Source organism: Podarcis cretensis, assembly GCF_951804945.1.
Source record: "Podarcis cretensis genome assembly, chromosome: 8".
NCBI lineage: Eukaryota > Metazoa > Chordata > Lepidosauria > Squamata > Lacertidae > Podarcis > Podarcis cretensis.
This window is the reverse complement of record NC_137177.1, coordinates 57,094,941-57,116,224: the sequence shown is the minus strand read 5'-3', so window position 1 is coordinate 57,116,224 and position 21,284 is coordinate 57,094,941. Positions and strand designations below refer to the sequence as shown.

Here is a 21,284-nt window from a genome sequence, read left to right as displayed (position 1 = left end):
GGGCTGGTTTCTACACACACCTCTCTATCCTTCATCCAGACAAGCAGGAGGCATTATCAGAGTTAAAGCAAAGACGTGCAAGGTGTGGGAGGTCAGGAGGGTCAGATTTGACAATAGGGCATTGAAGTTGGCTGTGTGCACCCAGTTCAGGTCATTAAGCAGAAGTTCCATCAAGAGCCAGGCTGCTGCATTCTGTGTTACCTGCAACTTCTGGACCAAATGCAAGTGAACATAGCAGTGAGTTGGATCATAGTATTTGAATTCTAATGATGTGTGGAGTGATAAATGTGCAATTTGCCTTTGTACAGTAGGCTAGCCCCCCCCCCCACTTCAGTGCTCATTCCAGTAAAGCAAGGAGCATTACCAGAGTACAAAGACACATTCCAGCCAGGTAAAAACACTCCAAGAGGGTATGAATCCAAGCCAGTGAAGGACGTGGTCTGCTGAGGGTGGGTGTGGCTAAGGAGGAGGGGCATATATCAAAGCATGGAAGGCTGCATTCAACCTGAGTTTTCCTCCAACCCTGCCCAAAGCAACCTTCCCAAATTTTGGGGGATGTTGTTGGACTACTGCTGCCATTGTCCTTGACCAATGGCCATGATGGCTGGAGATGATAATGGTTGAAGTCCAACAGCATCTAGCCAAGGCTGTGTTAGGCTGTTCTGGAGGGACAGAAGAGTTGATTCAATTCACATGCAGGCTAAATTTAGAGGGAGAATGTAGGAAAGAATACAGCAACCCTTGTGAGGTCCTTTGTAGTTTGGTGTAGCACAAGTCACATAGGTAGATATTATAATGCAACGCCTCACCACCAATCTCTCTTGTTTATGTGGCCATTAGTTCAAAGCCACAGACAAGCAATTTATTGGGTATGAAAAATGTCACCTATGGCACCCTAATTTGCATCTGAAAATTGATTTTTGTCACATTGGGATTTTAGGACAACCTCTTTTGGCAGCCAACACCGCCACAGAGCATAATAAAAATAATTATGTGGCCACAAAAGCATGTTAGGCTCACTGTAAATTTTAAGTCTCTAAAGGACGGAGCTCGACCAGGCATTATTGATGAGAGCTGTGGAAGAGTTACCTGGAGTAATCTTTCTTGATGATTTAACATTGACAGCAAAACTTTAGAAGTCTAACTTGCAACTGCCAGGAATGTGCAAGCCAATGTTAACAGTCTTTCATTGAGTTTAGTCAAATTCACCAGGTGCTTTCGCAGCAATGCTTACACCATGCATCTCTATAGCATCCGAGGGATGGGGGATAAATTCTATTCCCTCTGCATTTAAAGCTAAACTCACACAACTCACACTTTCTGAACTAATACATAATTGTAACATCCTTCAAAATATGCACTTCTCTGAATTTTGCAATGCAGTCTTCCATCCAACTATTGTGAGATACACACACACTAGTGAAAAGAAAAAAACCATTATATTAGGGGAAAATGCTTTGCGAAAATGTGTATATTAGACAAATAACACGGGTATTGTTGTAAGTCATTTGGAGTTTTTGTAAAAAGAAGAAATAAATAAAAATCCAGCAAGTTAAATTAATTATTGAATGGTATATTAGGGAAAATTTGCTGATAAATTTTCATGAGGACTTAAAGCAAAAGACATCACAAACTGATGTAGAAATGTAAAGAACTGAAGATTGGAAAAATAAGAAACAGAGAGGATCCAGAATTAACAGATTTGCCAATCCTAATTAACATCCACTGTATGACGATTATTATTTTAAATACCGTATTTTTTGCACCATAACACTCACTTTTTTCCTCCTAAAAAGTAAGGGGAAATGTCTGTGTGTGTTATGGAGGGAATGCCTACGGGTGGCATGCCTACGGATTTTCCTCCTCTAAAAACTACGTGTGTGTTATGGTCGGGTGCATGTTATAGAGCGAAAAATACGGTAGCTCTTTGCAAAAGCAACTAAATGGTACCTAGGAACAGATGCCATTTTCCCTATGTGATCTTCCTGAGCTGCCTATTCTTTTTTCACTTTCCTGCTTGCTGCACTTGTAACCAGAAAGGCCCAATGATATTAGGCAAAATATCTGTCTTGAACATGGCAAGACAAAACAACCACTGAAACATGACAGTCCCAAAAGCTCCTTTGCAGTCTGGAATAAAAACAAACGAGTTCCTGCACATGATTAAAACTTAAATCCATTTTTAGTCATAATATTGGACACTAATTAGTGTTTCCTTGGAGCTAAACAAAGACCCACTGTCCAAAAGAGGATTTCTAAGCCCCAGAGACCAGTGGGTCTTACAAATCCTTCCTTTCAGTCACTTGTCTAGCTCTGTGTAAGCAGTAATTCAGAAAAGCAATAGATGAAATTATAAACAATCTAATATAGTATAAGAACATTATGCACAGTGCAAGTTCCAGGGTTGTTGTTTCATCTTTTTTTTAGTTAGCCATGTTTCCAGTGGACCCCCCTCCTTGAATGAAGTCTCCTCCTCCTCTTTGCCACTGTTAGGTAAAGGTAAAGGTAAAGGTACCCCTGCCCGTAGGGGCCAGTCTTGACAGACTCTGGGGTTGTGCGCCCATCTCACTTAAGAGGCCAGGGGCCAGCGCTGTCCGGAGACACTTCCGGGTCACGTGGCCAGCGTGACATCGCTGCTCTGGCGAGCCAGAGCCGCACACGGAAACGCCGTTTACCTTCCCGCTGGTAAGCGGTCCCTATTTAACTACTTGCACCCGGAGGTGCTTTCGAACTGCTAGGTTGGCAGGCGCTGGGACCGAGCAGCGGGAGCGCACCCCACCGCAGGGATTCGAACCGCCGACCTTTCGATCGGCAAGTCCGAGGCGCTGAGGCTTTAACCCACAGCGCCACCTGCGTCCCACTTGCCACTGTTGCTGCTGCCTATTCAGTTGCCTTCCTCACTGGACCCAATCCACACCTGCTCCCAAGAGGGCCAAGATCAAGGAGAGGAAAGGCAACTGCTGCTCCCCCTGTCATTGTTTGGTCGCTGGATGAAGACAGATGAGCAGATAACATCAGCATGGAGGACCATGTCAAGGAGGCTTTAGTGATTGGTAGTGGGCCCCATGTTAGGGACTGGCAGGGCTCTGGCAAGAGTGTGCTGCAGGCAAGGGAGGTGCAGACTGGGAGAGGGAGTCAGTGCTTTGGGGGGTTCTGTGCCACCTCAGAGGCAGGAGCCAAGGCAAGAGGAGGAGTTGGAGCTATCAAGGATGGAAGGGGGCACAGGACACAACAGAGGAAGAGGAAAAGGCTCATCAGGGCAGGATTGGGAGAATGCCCTCCATTCCCTGCCCTGCTGTCTCCTAGAACCAGGAGAAGCTTGAAGTGGGAAGAGCAGTGATGACCTCCGCAGAGAAATTCCCAGTTGCATGAGCACAACCCATCAGAGGAGGGTACATAAGTTGGTGGAGGAGTGTGGCCTCCCATGCTGCCTCACCTTCTCCATAGGGCACCAACCTGGGAACAGTTGCCCAGGCATTGAATATGTGTGCAAGTGTATTGCGAGCCCTGTAATAATTATCTGTTGTATGCATTCTTTGGCTGGAAGCATGCAGGACATCCCAACAGGGTGGAGCCTGATGATGCTGACTTACCATGTCTGACACTGCTGACCTCAACACCAGCCCTGATCACATCTCTGTCTAGAGGGGATGGAATTAGATTGTTCTGAGAACTCTCCAAAGGTAAATGGAATTGCTGAGCTAAAGACTGGCAACTATTTCATAGGCCTTAGCAAGTGCCAGAGCAGGCACAGGCAAACTCGGCCCTCCAGATGTTTTGAGACTACAATTCCCATCATCCCTGACCACTGGTCCTGTTAGCTAGGGATGATGGGGGTTGTAGTCCCAAAACATCTGGAGGGCCGAGTTTGCCTATGCCTGTGCCAGTGACTCCTGACACCAGTCCTTATTACATGTCTTTTTTGAACTCCAAGGAGGGAAATCAATTGTTTTTCCTTCTTCTGATAGCTCTCCAAAAGTGAATGTAGCTCTTGAGCCATTTTCAAATTCAGCTAAGGGGAGTTTGCACATCACCAGTCTCGACAGGAAGCTAATTTGGACTCCACTTCACACAGCACATGTACCACAAACATACAACAGCAGTCACACATGGAGGTAGCTAGACAGACATTGGCCATATTGATTCCAACCACATAGCATGTCCTAAACCAGGCCTTTGGCTGATTAACATCCAATACCCTTTTAAATGTGTTTGTGGGAAGGGAGGGGGATTATTGGTTTGTTTTTGTTTTTGTTATGCGTTTTGTGGTATTTATCTTGTATTTTTATGTTGTGGACTACCCTGAGATCTGTGGGTGATGGGTGGCATACAAATTTAATATATAGTAATAGCAGCCAACTTGGTGCCAACCAAACTACAATTCCTATCAGCTCAGACCACATGGTTAAACCATGGAACTCACTCCAATATGATGCACTGATGGCCACCAACTTGGGTGGCTTTAAAAGAAGACTGGATAAATTCATGGGGGAGAGGGCTATCAATGGTCACTAGCCACAATGCCTCTGTAGTGGTGCCTCCACAGTCAGAGGCAGTGATGCTTCTGGTTATCAGCTGCTGGAAATTGCAGGAAGGGAGTGTGGTTTCCCACTAGTTGGCCACTGTGAGAACAGGATGCTAGTCTAGATGGGAAACTGCCCTGATCTAGCACAAACCTCTTATGCTCTTATTACCATAGGCCATGCTGGCTAGGGCTCATAACATCTGAAGGGCACATTATTAACTACCCCTGATGCACACATCCACACACATGCACACAGCAAGCAACATGCACACACAGCAGCAACACAAAGATAAATACTGTTGGAGGAGAAAAAATACTGTCACATTGTGTTGTAGATGAAAGAAAAAGAGACAGAGAGGAAGTCACCTTAGGTCATGTCAATTACTCCAGCAGTCCTTCTTGGATGGCTGTACATACTGTTTACACTGCTTATATTACTTTGAACTTTCTTTCCTATTCACCCCCATGAAGCTCCCAGCTAGATTTGACCTCAAGAAAGTCCTGGCACATGTCTGAGAGCTATTTTCTGCAAGTTTTATACGAATGAGAAACAAATACTGTTGCTGATTCACCTCAAAAATGTTCTCTCCCCCTCCATTCTTCCCCCATGCTGCATATCGCTTTATGTGGAACATAGCTGTCAGATCCTATCCCACCCCCTGTGGCAGCTTGATATGGCATAAAACGGTTGGAGAACTCACAGATTCCACCGCTCAGGGGCTCCTGAGTGGCTCAGAGCTTCCCGCATCACTGTGGTTATGCCTTGGGGGTTATAGCTGAACACAGCTGTGATCCAGAAACCAAAACCCGACCAAGCAAGTTGAATAGCAGGTGAGGAAGAAAGCTCAAGTGTCTGTTTGTTTTTTAAGCCCCATCTTCTCAAAGTTCATTGGAAAGAGGGATGAGTTGTTAAACCATTCTGGGAATTGGATTCAGGTCACGTCAGCAAAGACAACCATTCAAATAATAATTGTCTACTTGCACAGTTCTGCTTTTTATGTCCCTCCCCACCTACACCACCATCAGATTAGGAAAGGCAATGGTTGAGAGGGTTCCTCCCTATGTTCTACTGCCACACATTAAAAAAAGGAGGAAGCTGCCTTAAATTGAGTTGGACCATTGGTCCATCTAGCTCAGCGCTACATTAACTGGTAGTGGCTCTCCAGGGTTTCAGATAAGTTTTTTTGCAAACCATACCAGGAGATGTCGGAGGTTGAACCTAAGACCTTCTGCATGCAAACCAAATGCTATACCACTGAGCTATAGGGCTCTTTCCCAAGGCAGCTAGCAGTTTTGCTTAGTGAACCATCTCACCATCTACCACTGACCTAGACTACAGGTCTTGTGCAGCAATCTTGACCCTGTCATAGCCTGTTTCAGAGTTCAGCCACTTCTATAGATTCTGATTTCCTAAAATAAATAGATGATAAACATGATTTTTCCTTTACAGTTCAGTGAATGGACCCAACAATTCTAGAATGTGCTGCCAGCAGAATTTGGCAGAAATTTTGAATGATTTCCCTCATTTCCACCACCTCCGTAGTTGCTTAGTTTCTTTTTGGCTGCTATTTTGTTAATGTTGTTAATATTGTTTTATAGCTTATAAATGTTGTATTGATTTGTTAACCATATAACATGACATTTGCTTTTAATTGTGATTTTAGCTTATTTTTAGTTGCTGCTTTGTCAGCCGTTTTATAGATTGTAATTGCTTCACTGATGATTTGTTAATTATTCTATATGATATGTGATATAGTTTTGATGTTCTGTGATGCTCTATCATGCTATTCTTATTTATTGTTTGTAAGCGACTTTGGAATTCATTTGAATGAAAAGCAGCATAGAAATATAATCAAATATTTTCTCCTTCTAAACATTATGGTTCATTCGGAATAAGTCTTGGATTCTGTGCTTGCAGTTGCTGAAGAAAATAACTTGGCAAAAATTAATTCTCTCTCTCTCTTTCTCTCTCAAAAATAAATTCACAGATTTTGTCAGTGGTGTATTTTGCCTTCTTTTGGATTCATAACATAAGATCCTAACATGATACAGTTCTCCAAGGTGCTTAAAAAGGATTGCGTGTTTGCATCACCAATCAAACTGAGCTTGGATGTTTTACTTTATTGCAGCAGAAGCGTTTTAAACAATGGTTCCTAATCACCACGGAGAACAGCTGAATATTTAATAGGGCTTGTCATACAATGCATGACTGATTGGTGCCTAGTTGTGTCATGACCTGAGAATCAAGAGAGTGCTGGGACTCCATTAGTTGATGTTTTGCAAACGCTGGAACCAAATTATGTAGGTGACCGTCTAAGCGGCCAAGTTTGGTTCTCCAATATTTCAAAACTTGGCTGGTCAGAGGTTGTTGTTGTTTTAAATACCGGTAGGTTTTGAAAAATCTCATATTGGCAGCATTTTTTATTTTGCATAAACTACTGCTGTTTCTTCCCCACAAAAATGTTCAAGCCTAATTTTAAAAAGGAATGGGAACATATTCTGCAGAACAATTTGGAATACAAGTCATTGAAAGAGGGTAAAAACAAACAAAAGGAGGGGTGGATGTGTCGTCTTTCTTTCTTTCTTTCTTTCTTTCTTTCTTTCTTTCTTTCTTTCTTTCGCACATATATACCATGCCAGAGGGACAAAAGTTTCCAGCCTAATAACCTTCCAAGTTTTGTTTCAGTTTTGCATCAAGGAAACTTTTTATGCTGGATTCCCCCCCCCCCCGTAAGATGGGAAGAGAAATCTGTTGCCCGCTATTTAGAAGTTGCTGGACTAAAGCTCCCATCATGCCTGACCATTGGCTGTATTATCCATACCTGAGAGGAGTTGGCTGACAACATCTGGAGTGAGGGCCACAGATTCCCTATCCCTGATGCAAGCTTCCCCCAGCAGTATAATCTACCAGAATCTATAATTAACCAAAAATGGACAGCGTAATTCCACCCACATGTCTCTTGATCATACTTATTAAAGTTGATAAAAAGTTCTCCCGGGTGTGTGGCTCTTTTGAAAGCATGTGCACAAACATGCACACACATCTACAGGCACCAAAATCGCCACACATAAAGAAAGCTAAGGCATTTGGAAGAGCTTTTCCTCTTGTGTTTTCCCTGTTGGCCTTTCAGCACTTCCCAATGACTCCTGCTTATAGGTATCAAAGGATGACAAAACTGTTTGTCAGAACAGCTCTCTCAGCCAGGTGTTGTCCAGATGTGATCCTATGAAATGATCCTATGGTATGATTCTATGCTGCATAACTTGAATTCCCATCAACCCCAGTCATCATGACCCATGGTCAGGGGTGATGGGAACTGGTGTCAAATTACCTTGGGAGGGTGCCAGGTTGGGATATGTATGCTGGAGTGTGGTTGCTAATTTGAAGCACAAAGCTGCCTTAGAAAGCAGAGGTGCTAGTTGAAATAGAGTGGGGGGCACAGCAAAAGTCAACGGTGGTAGCTGGTGCCCACTGAAACAGGTAGGGCAGAAGGCAGGGAGATCAGGTAGGGCAGAAGGCAGGTAGAGCCAGAGACAATAGTAGGCAGAGCCACCCCCTGACTATTTGTAAGTAAAAAGGCATGCCTGCTAGCTGGGGGCAGACTGAGGTTGGTGGATCAGTGCTCCATTCACTGTTATTGACATGTCTTCACTGAGAATCAAGCTATTCTCATTTCATTGTCCTGCAAAATGCACCAATATATATAGATCTCTCTCATTCATAGATGATAGATATAGATATAGATATAGATATAGATATAGATATAGATATAGATATAGATATAGATATAGATATATCGATTCTAACTCGGTTTGTTGTTATCAAGTATTATTCATCACACAGTGTGTTCACTGCATTTGAAGATTGGTTTATTAATTGAGAAACACATTTCAGGATGATTATGAGTTGGCGTAAGTGTTGCAATTAAGTCTTTTCTCAAAGCACTCAGGATGGAGAAGAAAGGAGCTATTAATCTTGACCCCTTGACAAGGAGCACTTACGTAAAACTGGCAGAAAGCATGTCCATCCCCAACAGATTACAGGAACGTATGAGGGACTAATCAATAAAAAAAAACATGCTCCTATAAATACAGCCCTGTTGGGCAAAAGATGCAAATAAGTTGAGCCAAGCATCCCATAAGTGGTATCATTATGAATGTGGAAATGCAACAGTTATGGGATTGCCAGGTGCATGCCCAGGGCAAAGTGGCTGCTTTTCATGCAGTCCCCAGCATCTCCAGATTAGGGCTGCAGATTGAGGACTGTAGAGGTGCTGCCAGTCATGGGAATATTAGAAGCTTCTTCCTACTGAATCAGACCTTTGGTTCATCTAGCTCAGGCATAGGCAAACTCCAGCCCTCCAGATGTTTGGGACTACAACTCCCATCATCTCTAGATAACAGGACCAGTGGTCGTGGATGATGGGAATTGTAGTCCCAAACATCTGGAGGGCTGGAATTAGCCTATGCCTGATCTAGCTCAATGCTGCCCATAATGACTGGCAGCAGCTTTACAGCATATCAAAGAGGGGTATTTTCCATTCCTATCTGAGGATTGAACCAGGGACCTGCTGTAAGCAAGACAGATGCTCTATCAGTGAGCCATGGCACAGTTTGTGTCAACAATGCTGCACTGGATGGACCAATAAATGGATTGTCTCAGTATAAAGCAGCTTCCTATGTTCCTAAGGACACTGTGGACTTGTCAATACTGCCACTTGTCCCATGCCTAGAAAGCATGGCTCTGAGAATTTCCCCCCTTGCCCTTCTCCTTTCTCAGGGAAAACCTGCTCTTTTGTGCTAAATCGGAACAATTGTCAATTCGGAGAAAACCCAAATTTCTGTTTGCTTCAGCTGAGCCCTTAGTACTCCCTTTAGACCCCTCACCAGCCCCACCTTTCACATTTGCCTGGCTGGAAAATGACTGTGAACTCTGATAACAACTCTTGCTTACCTAGATGGAGGTCAGAGAGGAGCTTTGTGGTATCCAATGCTAGTCCTACTCAGAGGAGACTCACTGAATTTAAGTTCATTAATGTCAATGATTAATCCCATCCAATGTGTTGCTGCCAGTCTACTGTACACAGGTAAAAAAATATATCTATTGCTCCATTCACCCCTAGCATGCAGCCGCTGGAAGGTTGTCCAGAAAGAAGTGTGGCCCTCAGGTTGAAAAGAGTTCTGTATCCCTGCTGTATTCTCTCACTGTTCAAAAAACACTAAGCAACGTTGCCCCAATTATATATTGACAGAGGGATACGTTTCAGCTTTCTAGATGCAACTGAGGTAGCTCTCTAGTTGCATAAGCCTAATTGTTGATTAAACATATTTCCCTCCTTGCTTAGAGGTGATGATTTATTCACCCAAGGTTGTGACTCAGAACAAACTGGAGCTTTCAAAGTGGAGCTCAGTGAGAGCCAAATATGGTAAAGCTATGCTAATGAGAAAAACGCCATGCTAGGGTGCTGTGTCTCCACTGCCCCAATAAATTACAGAGCTCAGCGTTTGGACTGCTTCATAAGGGAAAACATTATACAAAAGCACGAAGGCTAAATGGAATAATAGCAAATGGTGTGTTGAGGTTTGATTTATTACGAGGTTTGATTATTGTGAAGTTTACATTTGTTGTACACAGAGTGGAAATCATGAGAGTGTGGTGTATTGGTTAGAAGTTTGCAGTTGTTGTTTGGGCTGTGATTTGTAAGACCTGGATCTGAATTGGTTTCATGTATATGTTTAAAAAAGATTTGCCCCACTTTTTAACTAAAAAGGCTTCTGGAAACAGCTTGTAAAGATCAGCAGTAAAATAGTCCCTGACCTCAGGCTTACAATCTTACAAGACATGGCACACAAGGAAAAAGTGAAGAAGAGGGAAGAAGGATGGGGGGGGGGAGGTCTGGCACCAGTTCATTAAAGTTGCAGTTTAATAAGCAGCTGAGATGGAAACAGTTCAGGTAGCTGGCCTCTAGGAGTCAGTTCAGGAGAGACCAAGGCAGATGGTCACTCAGATGGGACAGCCCTGCTTCCCTTCTCTCCTCTACGATGGGGGGACAAGCCCTGCTTCATTCCTATAGTTAGATCAGTTATGAACTCTCTCTCTCAAGCATGGTTGCTGTTGGGGTAAAACAGGGATGATACCTACTGGCAGAGAGTTACACAGGGCTGGGCCAGCCACACTAAAGGCTCAGTCCCTAGGAAAGGCCAACCAAACCTTAGGGATGTGGAAAACCAGCAGAAGTGCTCCATCAGAGGATCTCAGTGATCTAGGTGGAGCATAAGAAACTAGGTGGTCCTTGAGGTTCTTTGGGGCCAGTTGTTTAGGGCCTTGAGAATTAACACAAGAACCTACAACCTGGCTGGACGTTAACTGGCAACCTGTGAAGATCTCTCAGCAGAGGGGTAGCTTGATGGCAGCCATCTACTCCTGTGAGTGCTCTGGCCACTGCACACCACTTTTACAGTCTGCCAAGATGCTCAAGAGTCAAGCATTATATTTACCATGGCAATATAAGAGTTCCGGATCCAGATCAGATACAAGACCCACATAAAGCACATTGTATCAGTAGTGGTTGATCTGTAGTGGATTCACACGCTGCCAATTTAAAGATGGAATTGCACTGCTCATGTGCTTAACTCTGCACCCAATTGTGACCATGGTTTCCAAATAATCTGCCATGTAAACAATTGTCAGGATCAAGTCCACTTAGCTTCAACCAAAAAAAAAACCTGCATCATGTGCCTCAGGACCATTTGATGTGTTGTTCTCCAGAGCAAAGTTTCCCCCAGATGGCAGCCCACGTATTAAGAGACCGTTGAGCCATCAGTCATTCCCAGATATGTCAGGTTTCCCGCAAATAGGGCAATTTAACAACAGGATTTCACAGGTGTCAGCTACAGCATTCCAAACAGGAGCAAGAGTCACAGTCAGTGGGGAAAGGTTTTAAAGCATACTTACACTCTCGTTAAATGAGGTTCCACTACATCTGCAGATTGAAATGCTAAGCAGCAAACCAGCATATGCCTATTCTTAACCCTACACAATTTTACTAACAAGCTAAGGTTCCAAGCAGAGCTATTCTTAGCCAAGATTCATCTTGCCCACAGATGGAGATGTGGCACTGTTTGCCGGCTGACATGTTCTGGCTACAAAGCATAAATAAAAGCAGCCAAGCTTCTTGTAAAATCACACCGGATTGAAGTTTGAGAGGCTGGGAACAGACCATATCGAGAATGTGTGTCTGGCAAAGCTTTTAGCCTAGAGAGAAAACACTCTGTAGATGTACAAGCTAGAGTGCCAGCAAGTGGAGACATCTGTCTTAAAATTAGGGGATTTTTTCCTGTCATGTCCCCCCCCCCAACCAATCTCCATCAGTTAATGAGAAAATGAATTGCATTTGAAAATGATCACATGGGAGATAACATTTGGGTGAAATTCTCATGGGTAGGGTGCAGGATTTCTGCCATACTTTCCTTAAAAGACCATAGATTGTTTAATCAGTGCAAGGGCCTGGTTATAGAGAAACATTTTTGCCTGATACCTAGACATCATTTGTCTTCCACTAGAAAACTCAAATCAGTGAGTCATAGAAAGCAAAATTAATCATAATGCTTGCAATACAATAAAAGCACCAACAATAGCAATAGTGACAATATCAGCAATAATAAAAACAGTAGCAATAAGAAATCAGCAGTTAGAGCAGATAGCAAACTTAGCAGCAAACTCAGTAGCAGCAAAACAAAAACAAACAAACCACCACCCCCCCCCCCCCCAAAAAAAACCCCAACTACAAACCCCTACATTGGTTTGACCTCGCTCAAAGGCCCCCTTTTTAAGTCAGGAAATGGGCCATATAGGCCTCTCTGAGGAGAACCTTTGAGTACATTGGCACAACAACTGAAAAGACCCTGTTCCTTGAGCCCACCCACTATAACTTAATAGATAAGAGGGCCTTAGATGTCAAATGGAGACATATTCTATGCAGATAACGGAAAACAATATTATGGCAATGGTTTTATATGTACTTAAATACGAATTTCCAGATAAACACATAAAAATGGGCCATTAGAGTAAATGGGGCACTGCCTCAGCAACCTCAGTTTGCCTTCAGCCAGCACCCACCTGCCTGCCTTCTTTCTTACATTCATTCCTGGAGGTGGTACTGCCTGTAAGCTTCCTCCTCCTCCTTAGTCTCAGTTTTCAGCAGGGAGGAGGATGAGGAGAAAACTATAATTATTTGGCACTGTCTCTCATTGGCTGTAGCTTCATCTACTGTTGAGCTCTCTGCTTTCCATCCCACCATCCCAATGGGGATATACCACTGCATATCACATGGCCAGAGGCAGTAGGCTTTCGTATATCAGTTAATAGAAACCACAGGAGATAAGAGTGCCTTTGGACTCAGGTGTAGCTTGTGGGTTCCCCACAAGCATCTGTTGGGCCACTGTAGGAATAGGATGCTAGACTAGATGGGCCATTGGCCTGATCAAACATGGCACTTCTTATTAATGTGGGAAACAGAACATGTGAAACTGTCATGCACTGGAAAGAGTGATCCATTCATTCCAACCCCTGTATAGCCTCAAAGGAGGTTCACACATAACAAAAGAGAAAACACACATCTGCCCACACAATCTGCACAAGACACTCTACAGATCAAAGTTGAGATCAAAACACATTGGGCAGAGAAAATAATTTGAAAAGTTGCCTTAGCCTTCTCTTCCCAGGCAACATTTCTCTTAAACGGAAGATTTAAGTCAAACTACCAAGTCTGCAGGAAATGTGATGAAACTGCTGCCTGCCTGATGAGCTAAATAGTGGAGAGAGAGAATGGATCAGTCATCCTTTATAACCTCCTCATTATGGCTTCTTTGTCGTCCTAAATTATAGGTCTGTAAAAAAAGGTACCTGGCGTAATTGTCTTGTAAGTCATTGTCGTGACTGCCTCTTTGCTAAATGCCATGGTGCAGAAATGAAGGCTATCTCAGATATTCCTTTGCTATGTGGTTGCATGTGCTGTAAACATTTCGATCAGTTTGCAAAAGGACCTCGATTCTCTGCCACCTCCTTCATTGTATGCCAAGGCTGGATTTAGATTGAAATTGCAAAATATGAAAGGAGTTGGATATGAAAGGAGATAAGAAGAGCCTGGCTGGATCAGACCAAAGGTTGATTTATTCTAGAACCCTGTTTCCTGACATGGGCAACCAACTGCCTCTGGAAAGAGAAGCAGGACATGATGAAAATGACCCTTCCCTACTCTTGTTCCCCAGCAACAAGGCCTCTATAGTCATCATGGCTAGTAGCCAGGGATTGTCTATTTCTTATTTCTTTTTTAAAAGCCATCTAGGTCAATGACTATCACAGCATCTCAAGGAAGCAAATGGCATGAGCCTATGTTCTTTGAAGAAGTAGTTCCTTTTGTCTGTCCTGAAAGGGATAAACTGAAAGCAACACAAGCATGGAATATTCCCAAATGACATACCCGCTGGCGCAATCTCAATGCATTCAGTCAGACCGCTTTGGAGTAGTTAAGTATGGAGTGTGGACCTGGATTGATGCCTTTGACAAGATTCATGACTACGTAGTTCAGAAAAATGCATGTGATCTAGCAATTATTGTTGTTTCTTGCAGGATGGGTTACAACGTATAAAAACACAATTAGTAAAAAAATGAAAAAAACAGCCTCTCAAATCAGTGAAGCATTCAACACATTACAGGGCAAACACCAAAATCAATTATTTGATTTTCAAGGGTCAGCTGCTCCTGTAACACTTCTGAGTTCATACTGCTTGGATGCAATATGAACTATACTGTTTTCCTTTCAAATGTTCTTTCACAATGCAGAGCATAAAATATTATTAATAGTCTTTGGAAAATAACATCAAGCTGAAGTGACTATTCTCTGTTAAAATGGCTAAAGGACATCCTCATTTAACTGCTAGTCCCCAGTAATCTGCCCTAGCGGCAGGAAAACTTATGATTTACATTTGTTTTAGTCTTACCTTTAAAGAACCTTGTTTCTCTTTTCTGTCGACAAGCAATACTTCTGCTGTATCTTCAGCCTGAGCTGACCGGGCATGGATGAATAAGGCTCTGCCAGTGTCCGATAAATTTCTCAGTGCAACTAAAACCCCATTTGGTTCCACCTTGAAGCCTGGGTTTGAAACTTCAAAGTTCAATTTGTGATTTCCTTGACAATCATCAAATACCACTAGAGAGAGGCAAAAGGGGGGGGGGGAGATAGAAACAAGAGCATAAGTGTCCATTAAATATCTATTATTCTTATTATTATTATTAATCCTTCCACACATATCTCAAGGCTATATACAGAATGTAATAAAACAGCAAAGAAACAGTTCAAAACTACACAAAAAAACAAAAGCAGATAAATTTAAAGCAATAGGAACATAAGGATATAAGGAGATCCTGCTGGATCTGCAAAAGGCTCCTTCAGTCCAACATTCTGTTCTCACAGTGGCCTGTTGGAACTCTCGAGCAGGACCCCTGCACAGTATCACCCTGGCAGAGACCTGTTCGCAGGGAAAGCTTGTTAGAACCAAAATGACTTCATTTGTTTCTGGGAAGCACAGCTATCTCAACAGGACAGCTATTCCGCAGAAAAGGGGCAGCCACACTTAAAAGCCCTGCTCCAGGTTAATTCGTAGCAGCATTCTTGAAGGAGAGGTTTTTAATGCACTGCAGTGACCTAATGGGTATACAATACTTGGTTGGTTTATTGTACCCGGTGTCAGTGAGCAAAAGGGGGGGCGGGGGCAGGGCCAAATTCTGAGGGAACATTTGGCACTGAAATCCAACCTGAATTCACAAAGTTTATTTGTATCTGTCAAAAGGGCTATGGCGGCGAGGGCTTAAGTTCTGAGCACTGGGGTAGATATGTTTTAACAGCTTCCCAGTTATTCATGCAGGATGGCTGTGGGAGTCAAAGTGACTGTGGACTTTTTTCACAATCCAAAGAACTCTTTGCACAAAAGGATAGAATTTTCTGAAAATCTCAATGTCAACTTTATCCACACAGATTTCTTCTAATTTCCACCTTGCTACTTAATTTCAGTGAGAAGCAAATTCCCCAACAGCACTCATTTTGCTAAACAATATCAATTCCTGCATTGCTATACATGCCACATTATACACATCATTTGATAAACTTCTATCCTCATGCTCACCACCACCTATAGCCATCTTTATTTCCCTAAATGAAAAAACAACCCAGATGTCAGTCACTTTTCTTTGCAGGATGGTTGGTTCTATACCTTTTTCCAGGACTACAATATCCTTTTGGAGAGATGGGGCAATCTTATAGGGTGGGTACATTTCAGACTTTACAGAGGACAATCTGCTACCTGAAAAAGTCCTATATTTGAAGGTTGGTTGAGTGCAAGTCTGGTTTAAAGATAAAGGATCCTAAGAACTGAGTATAGGGGCCTTGAAATTACCCATCAACAGTTGGCACCTAAATGGTAGAATGAGTAGGCTCAGTATTTATATTTAAATTATAATATTTTTTCCTCAAGTTGCATCTATTAGCATATGCAAAATGTATGCAAATATATGCCCTTGTTTGTCCTCTCTTTGAGTGATGCATAGGTGGTCACCCTAATGGTTTACAGGATTCCCAAATGAGCCCTCTTGACACTCTAGGACAAAAATACTAGGTATCTTTCACACAGTGAAGTCCAAAGAAGTGAACTATTTTCTAGTATTTGTCCAGAGTGAAATTTATTCATCAAAATATAATCAGAAGCAGAGTTAAACAAACTTGAAATATAAGCATCTACTTTGGGAGCAGTTATCCCAGGTTTATAATGTAAGAAACAGCAGGCAAGAACAAAATGTTTTCAGTTAATAATGATATAGTAATCATCCCGGGCTTGGCCTGGGCATCTAAAATCCTTAAGGCTAACAACACAGTGCTGGGTAATAATTTTGTTTCATATTAAGAACCAATTCTGTTTGTTTGATGGAAATTACTGTAGGATGATTGGTTTGACTATCAAAGAGCCTCCCTGAATATATGAATTTCCACACTTCAACAGTGCCATAATTGTTATTGTGTAGACCACTGTAATTATGTTCAGCATGGGCTTTTTCTTATGGAAAGCTTTTCATATTTATGGAATTGAGATCCATCTCTAATAGGCTGCTGATCTGTGAAGCTCTCTGTTTCATTAGATGCAAATGCACCATATATATTTTTAATGCAGAAGTTATGAGCTCAGGGCATTTATTGAAATAAAAGAACAAGACCCGCTTCCTGCTAAACCAGCCATTCCTCAACCTGGTGCCCTCTAGATCATGGGAACTCCAACTTCCATCAGCCCCAACAGGAATTGTCAGGGATGATGGGAGATGTGATCCAAAAACTTCTGGAGGGTACCATATTAGCCACTCCTGGCAGAGAGAAAGAGAGACAGAGAGAGTGACAGAGAAAGACCCTTACATGCATTGGTTCTGCGGAGGAAATCAGCTGTCAGTTTGGGGACGCCATTCATATGCCCCTTGACAGATTGAAAGATTGGCAGCAGCATAGAAGTTATGTAGCAGTCATGCAATTGGAGTGTTATGCACAAGTACTTTTCTGGAAGAATAAGAACCAATCTTTTGCTCCCCTTGCTGTTTTTGCCTAGATTGAGAAGGAAGCCTTTCCATGAGGCTTTCAAACAGCCATCAACATCCTCTCCCATCAGCGATGGGAGTCTGTATCACCAGCAATCATTTAAATGTCAAAATAGCAACAATACACACATTTAAGTAAGACAATGCAATTAATTCCTTTTTTGTAATTTGACAAGCCTTAACAATGGCATGCTGGAAATGTAATGCCCGTGAGGGAAATTCGCTATTCGGGGAGATGAGGAGATATTGATTAGATAAAGTGGGATTTGCTATTTCTCCACACCTTGCAATTCAGTGTCTTTTTTTATTGAACTGATATTATTCTGGAAAAAATCAATAATGCAAATAAAAAATATAAATGGACACCCATTATATACATACATATATATACACACACAGTGCAGAGGACCAATTTACCATTCAGGGTGATGCAGAGGCAGCAAAGCACAGCTTCCTGGGAAAAAAAATACTTCTCAGTTCTGCCACTAGAGAGAAATATTTGGCCTCCTGGCCCAATGCTGCACCAGGATCCTATACTAGTACAGCAGAGGCCCTGGGCACCGTTACATTGGTGTATAGTGAAAATGTGTGTGCACCCTTGACATATCATTCTAGTTTCGTGTGAGAAAGACCTTATACTGCGAACATCAGAAAAAATCATATTGCTGTTGACCTACCAGGGAATTTGGGGGAGGAAAGGGATCAACACAGCAGAGTTCAAAGGAATATAAAGGAGGGCTTGGGCCCCATCCCAGTACTGATGAGAACACTGGGAACACAAGTAGATTTCTTAATTTGGGCCCGCGGAAACAACAGCAAGCTACTTCCTTATTCTTTAGTGGTGGAAATAGCTGAGTTTGGTCAATGGGAGCTCATCCACCACTGCAGCATATTTAAGAAAGTATTGGGAACATAGGAAAGTGCCTTATTGATCAGACAACTGATCTATCTAGCTCAGTATTGTTTATACTGATGGGCAGCAACCCTCGATGATTTCAGATGGAGGGTGCTCTCAACCCTACCTGGGTTTTGCTGCACGTAAAGCAGATGCTCTGCCACTGAGCTTTGACCCTTCCCCATTATTGGTGCTGAACAGCAGTGCTTTTTTTCTGGGGGGATGCAGGGGTACGCATACCCCTAAACATTTTGTGAATCTAAGTTTGTCCTCATTGAGGGGCAGTATTTCAATAAGAGTAGGAAAATGAGAGTACCCCAAACATTTTTTAAAGAAAAAAAGCACTGCTAAACAGCCATTTAATAGCAGTACCAACAGGTATGGCCATGCTCACTTATGTCAACTGCTGACTTTATGAATCTTAATGATTGCACTGTGAATGGCATAGCATTTGAAGGAGTTAAGGACCACAGAGTTCTAATTGCTAGAATATGCTCAGTTACTTCACACCTCCTCTTCTCCTGAAATAGAAGAAGTAAAGCCTGGTTCCTGTTCTTCCATCTCTCTCTTTGGTGCAAGCCAAGGAGTTGGACATGCCTAAACATTAGCTCCCAGCTTCAGCCCACGTACTTTGCTTCAGTTAACAACTATAGAATTTTACTTGTATTATTTCATTGCTGTTGCATAAGGAAAATGCATGTCTGCATTTTAAAATTACATTGCATTAATTGAAAAAGGGGTAAAAGGGGGTCAGCTGCTTCACACAGCTGAATGGAATAAATAACGTTCAATGCTTCATGAATCTGCCTAATGACGGGACTCAATACTCTGCTACTGGGGCTATCTGTGTGCTAGCCCTACGTTTTGAATCCAGGCACCAAGCCATTTTCCCTTTGTTGTTAACCCACAGACATGGGTCTTTAGAAGATTAAATATAATTAATATATCATCTTACCAATTCCCATCATTATTCCCAATGAAAATACATATTTTTAAAAATCTACCAGTCATATCCAAATGACTCGATCTATCTGTTTAGTTCATTTATATACCATGTCATATTTCAACCAAAACCTTTAAATGAGTTTATAAATCCCAATGAAAAGGAAATAATGTAAGGGCTACAATGCACAGTTCATATTCAGAACCAAACAATGCCCCCCTACAACTACTAATCATCATGATAATTCCACATTTTAAGTAATACAGTTCAATTAATACAATTAAATAAATGCCTCTAAAACAATGCACTAAGTAAAACAACTATGAACCAGAAAAACCGCCATCCCAAAAACAAAATCGCTCAACCATTTCAACACCCATCACATCACTCCACCCACTCATTTTTCACTTCCATAAAACACTCTGATGTGTATATATTCAAACTTTTATTTCTGTGCAAAGTTATTTATTTATTGATATCTTCTGTATGGCTCTTCTGATACCCCTAGTCATGCTGCCTCTGCCAAGTGAACATCTTTATTATGTTTAATATGCCGTATGGCTCAGAATAGGCTCCAAAACTCAGCATGAGGAGAACAGAGTCTGTGCCAAGCATCTTCCAATGAAAAACAAGCTATATTTCATTCATCCTGTTGCTCCTTTACCAGTCTGTTGGCATTATGTTCAGTGTCAGGTCCTTCAAGAAACTTTATATCTGTATTCTACAGTGTGTGTGTGTGTGTGTGTGTGTGTGTGTGTGTGTCTGCCAGTTGACATTATGTGTACTACAAATTTAATCACAGCTCTCCCATTGAGCTGAAAAACCTCAAAAGAAAAGGGAATTCTAAGTCTTCCCACGTCTGACCCAAATAATCATTAAAAAACAAAACAAAACATGACAAAAGCAGCAGCAACATACATTGAAATAAAATACAGGTCAATTCTCCGGGTCCAGAGAGCTGATATGCAAACATTGTAGTTTGTTTTCTGATCATTGTTCAGAAATTCATGGAAAGGACTTGAAATATGGGCTACTGTCAGCCATGAACTAAGGATGTGGTGGTCAGAAACTTTGTCTGACATACTGCAAAGTTTAGGTTTCACCACCCTGAATCTTCTTTAGAGCTTCCAATGAATATTCAAGCAAGCAAGCAAGCAAAAATAAAACCTTAACATTCTCAAAGACTCTATGTCCCTGACAGTTAGAACACTTTAACACTGATTTGTGTTTGTAGCAGTGGATATTTGCCCTTTGATTCAACTCCCTAAGGATTAAGGCTGTGGTGCACAGCAAACTTGGGGAAGGGGTATAGCTCAGCAGTAGAAAACATGGTTTGTAGGCAGAAGCACTAGCTTAAATCCCTAGTCTCTCCCCTAAGTGCTTTGAAGGCCTCCTACATCCCATCAATCTCATGGCAGCTGCCAGGCATTGTGAACGATATCGGCCGATATCAGAGGTGCCACCTTCTCTGGAGGAATGAGGGGACCCATGTGCAACTCCGTGAAATCTCCTGATGTCATGTGTGTGTGTGGGGGGGTCCTCTGAACACTGAGGGGCTCTGGCCCCTTCAAAAAAAAGGGGGCCTCCACAGTGTCCAATACCCTAGCAGCCAGCGCCCTTGGCCTAGATGGTCCAATTCAGTATAAGGCAGCTTCCTCTATTCCAAATTTATGGATATCAATTCCACTTTATTTTAAAAGTCTTACTTCCAATTATGCTGGATATGCTGCAAAAGCAGAAGCAACTGGTTCATAGCAAACAAACTGGAGCCCATCATCTGCTTCTTCTTCATTATTCATATATTTTACATCTACCTTCCCTTAAAAGAAATTTAAAGCTAGATCAGCGGAAGGAACCAGAACCTCTCAGTCTAGCACCTGCAGCCTATCACCAAAATGTAAGGGCAGGCATACCTGGACAACGCCTGCAAACCACACTGCAGAAAACTATAGCTTTTTGTAGCTTTCAATATGCTTCCCAAGCTTTCTGAGAACAAAAATCAACTGTGTTTTGTTTGCCAGATGATTTACACTAAACTGGCATTGGGTTTCTTTTTAAATCCTCTCCCATAAACTTTGGTCTGCAGTTTAAGTCACTGTCAAGGTCACCGTATTAGAGAGCTAATTAATGTGCATCATTCGATTACTCAACCCTTCAGGAATATTTGCACATTACATTCAATGAGTGTGCAATCTGTGTTCACAAATAGTTGAGCCATACACTCATATGGTTATTTACATATAATGTTCAGTGAGTGTCATGTCTGCAGAGTAAAGCAGTTGAAGCA

The 21,284-nt window shown here is 42.2% G+C and overlaps 2 protein-coding genes across 3 annotated transcripts in view; one reads left to right on the top strand and one right to left on the bottom strand.

Annotated features, from left to right (window-relative positions):
• SDR42E1 (short chain dehydrogenase/reductase family 42E, member 1) overlaps positions 1-21,284 on the top strand; it is a 582,710-nt gene that overhangs the window by 22,542 nt on the left and 538,884 nt on the right. The gene's annotated exons all lie outside the window — the stretch shown is intronic.
• Positions 1-21,284, bottom strand: part of CDH13 (cadherin 13) — a 687,354-nt gene that overhangs the window by 369,997 nt on the left and 296,073 nt on the right. For both annotated transcript variants that reach the window (XM_079988791.1, XM_079988792.1), the window contains exon 3: positions 14,528-14,736. In XM_079988791.1, coding sequence (XP_079844917.1) covers positions 14,528-14,736 — 209 coding nt within the window. The remainder of the gene's footprint in view (positions 1-14,527; positions 14,737-21,284) is intronic.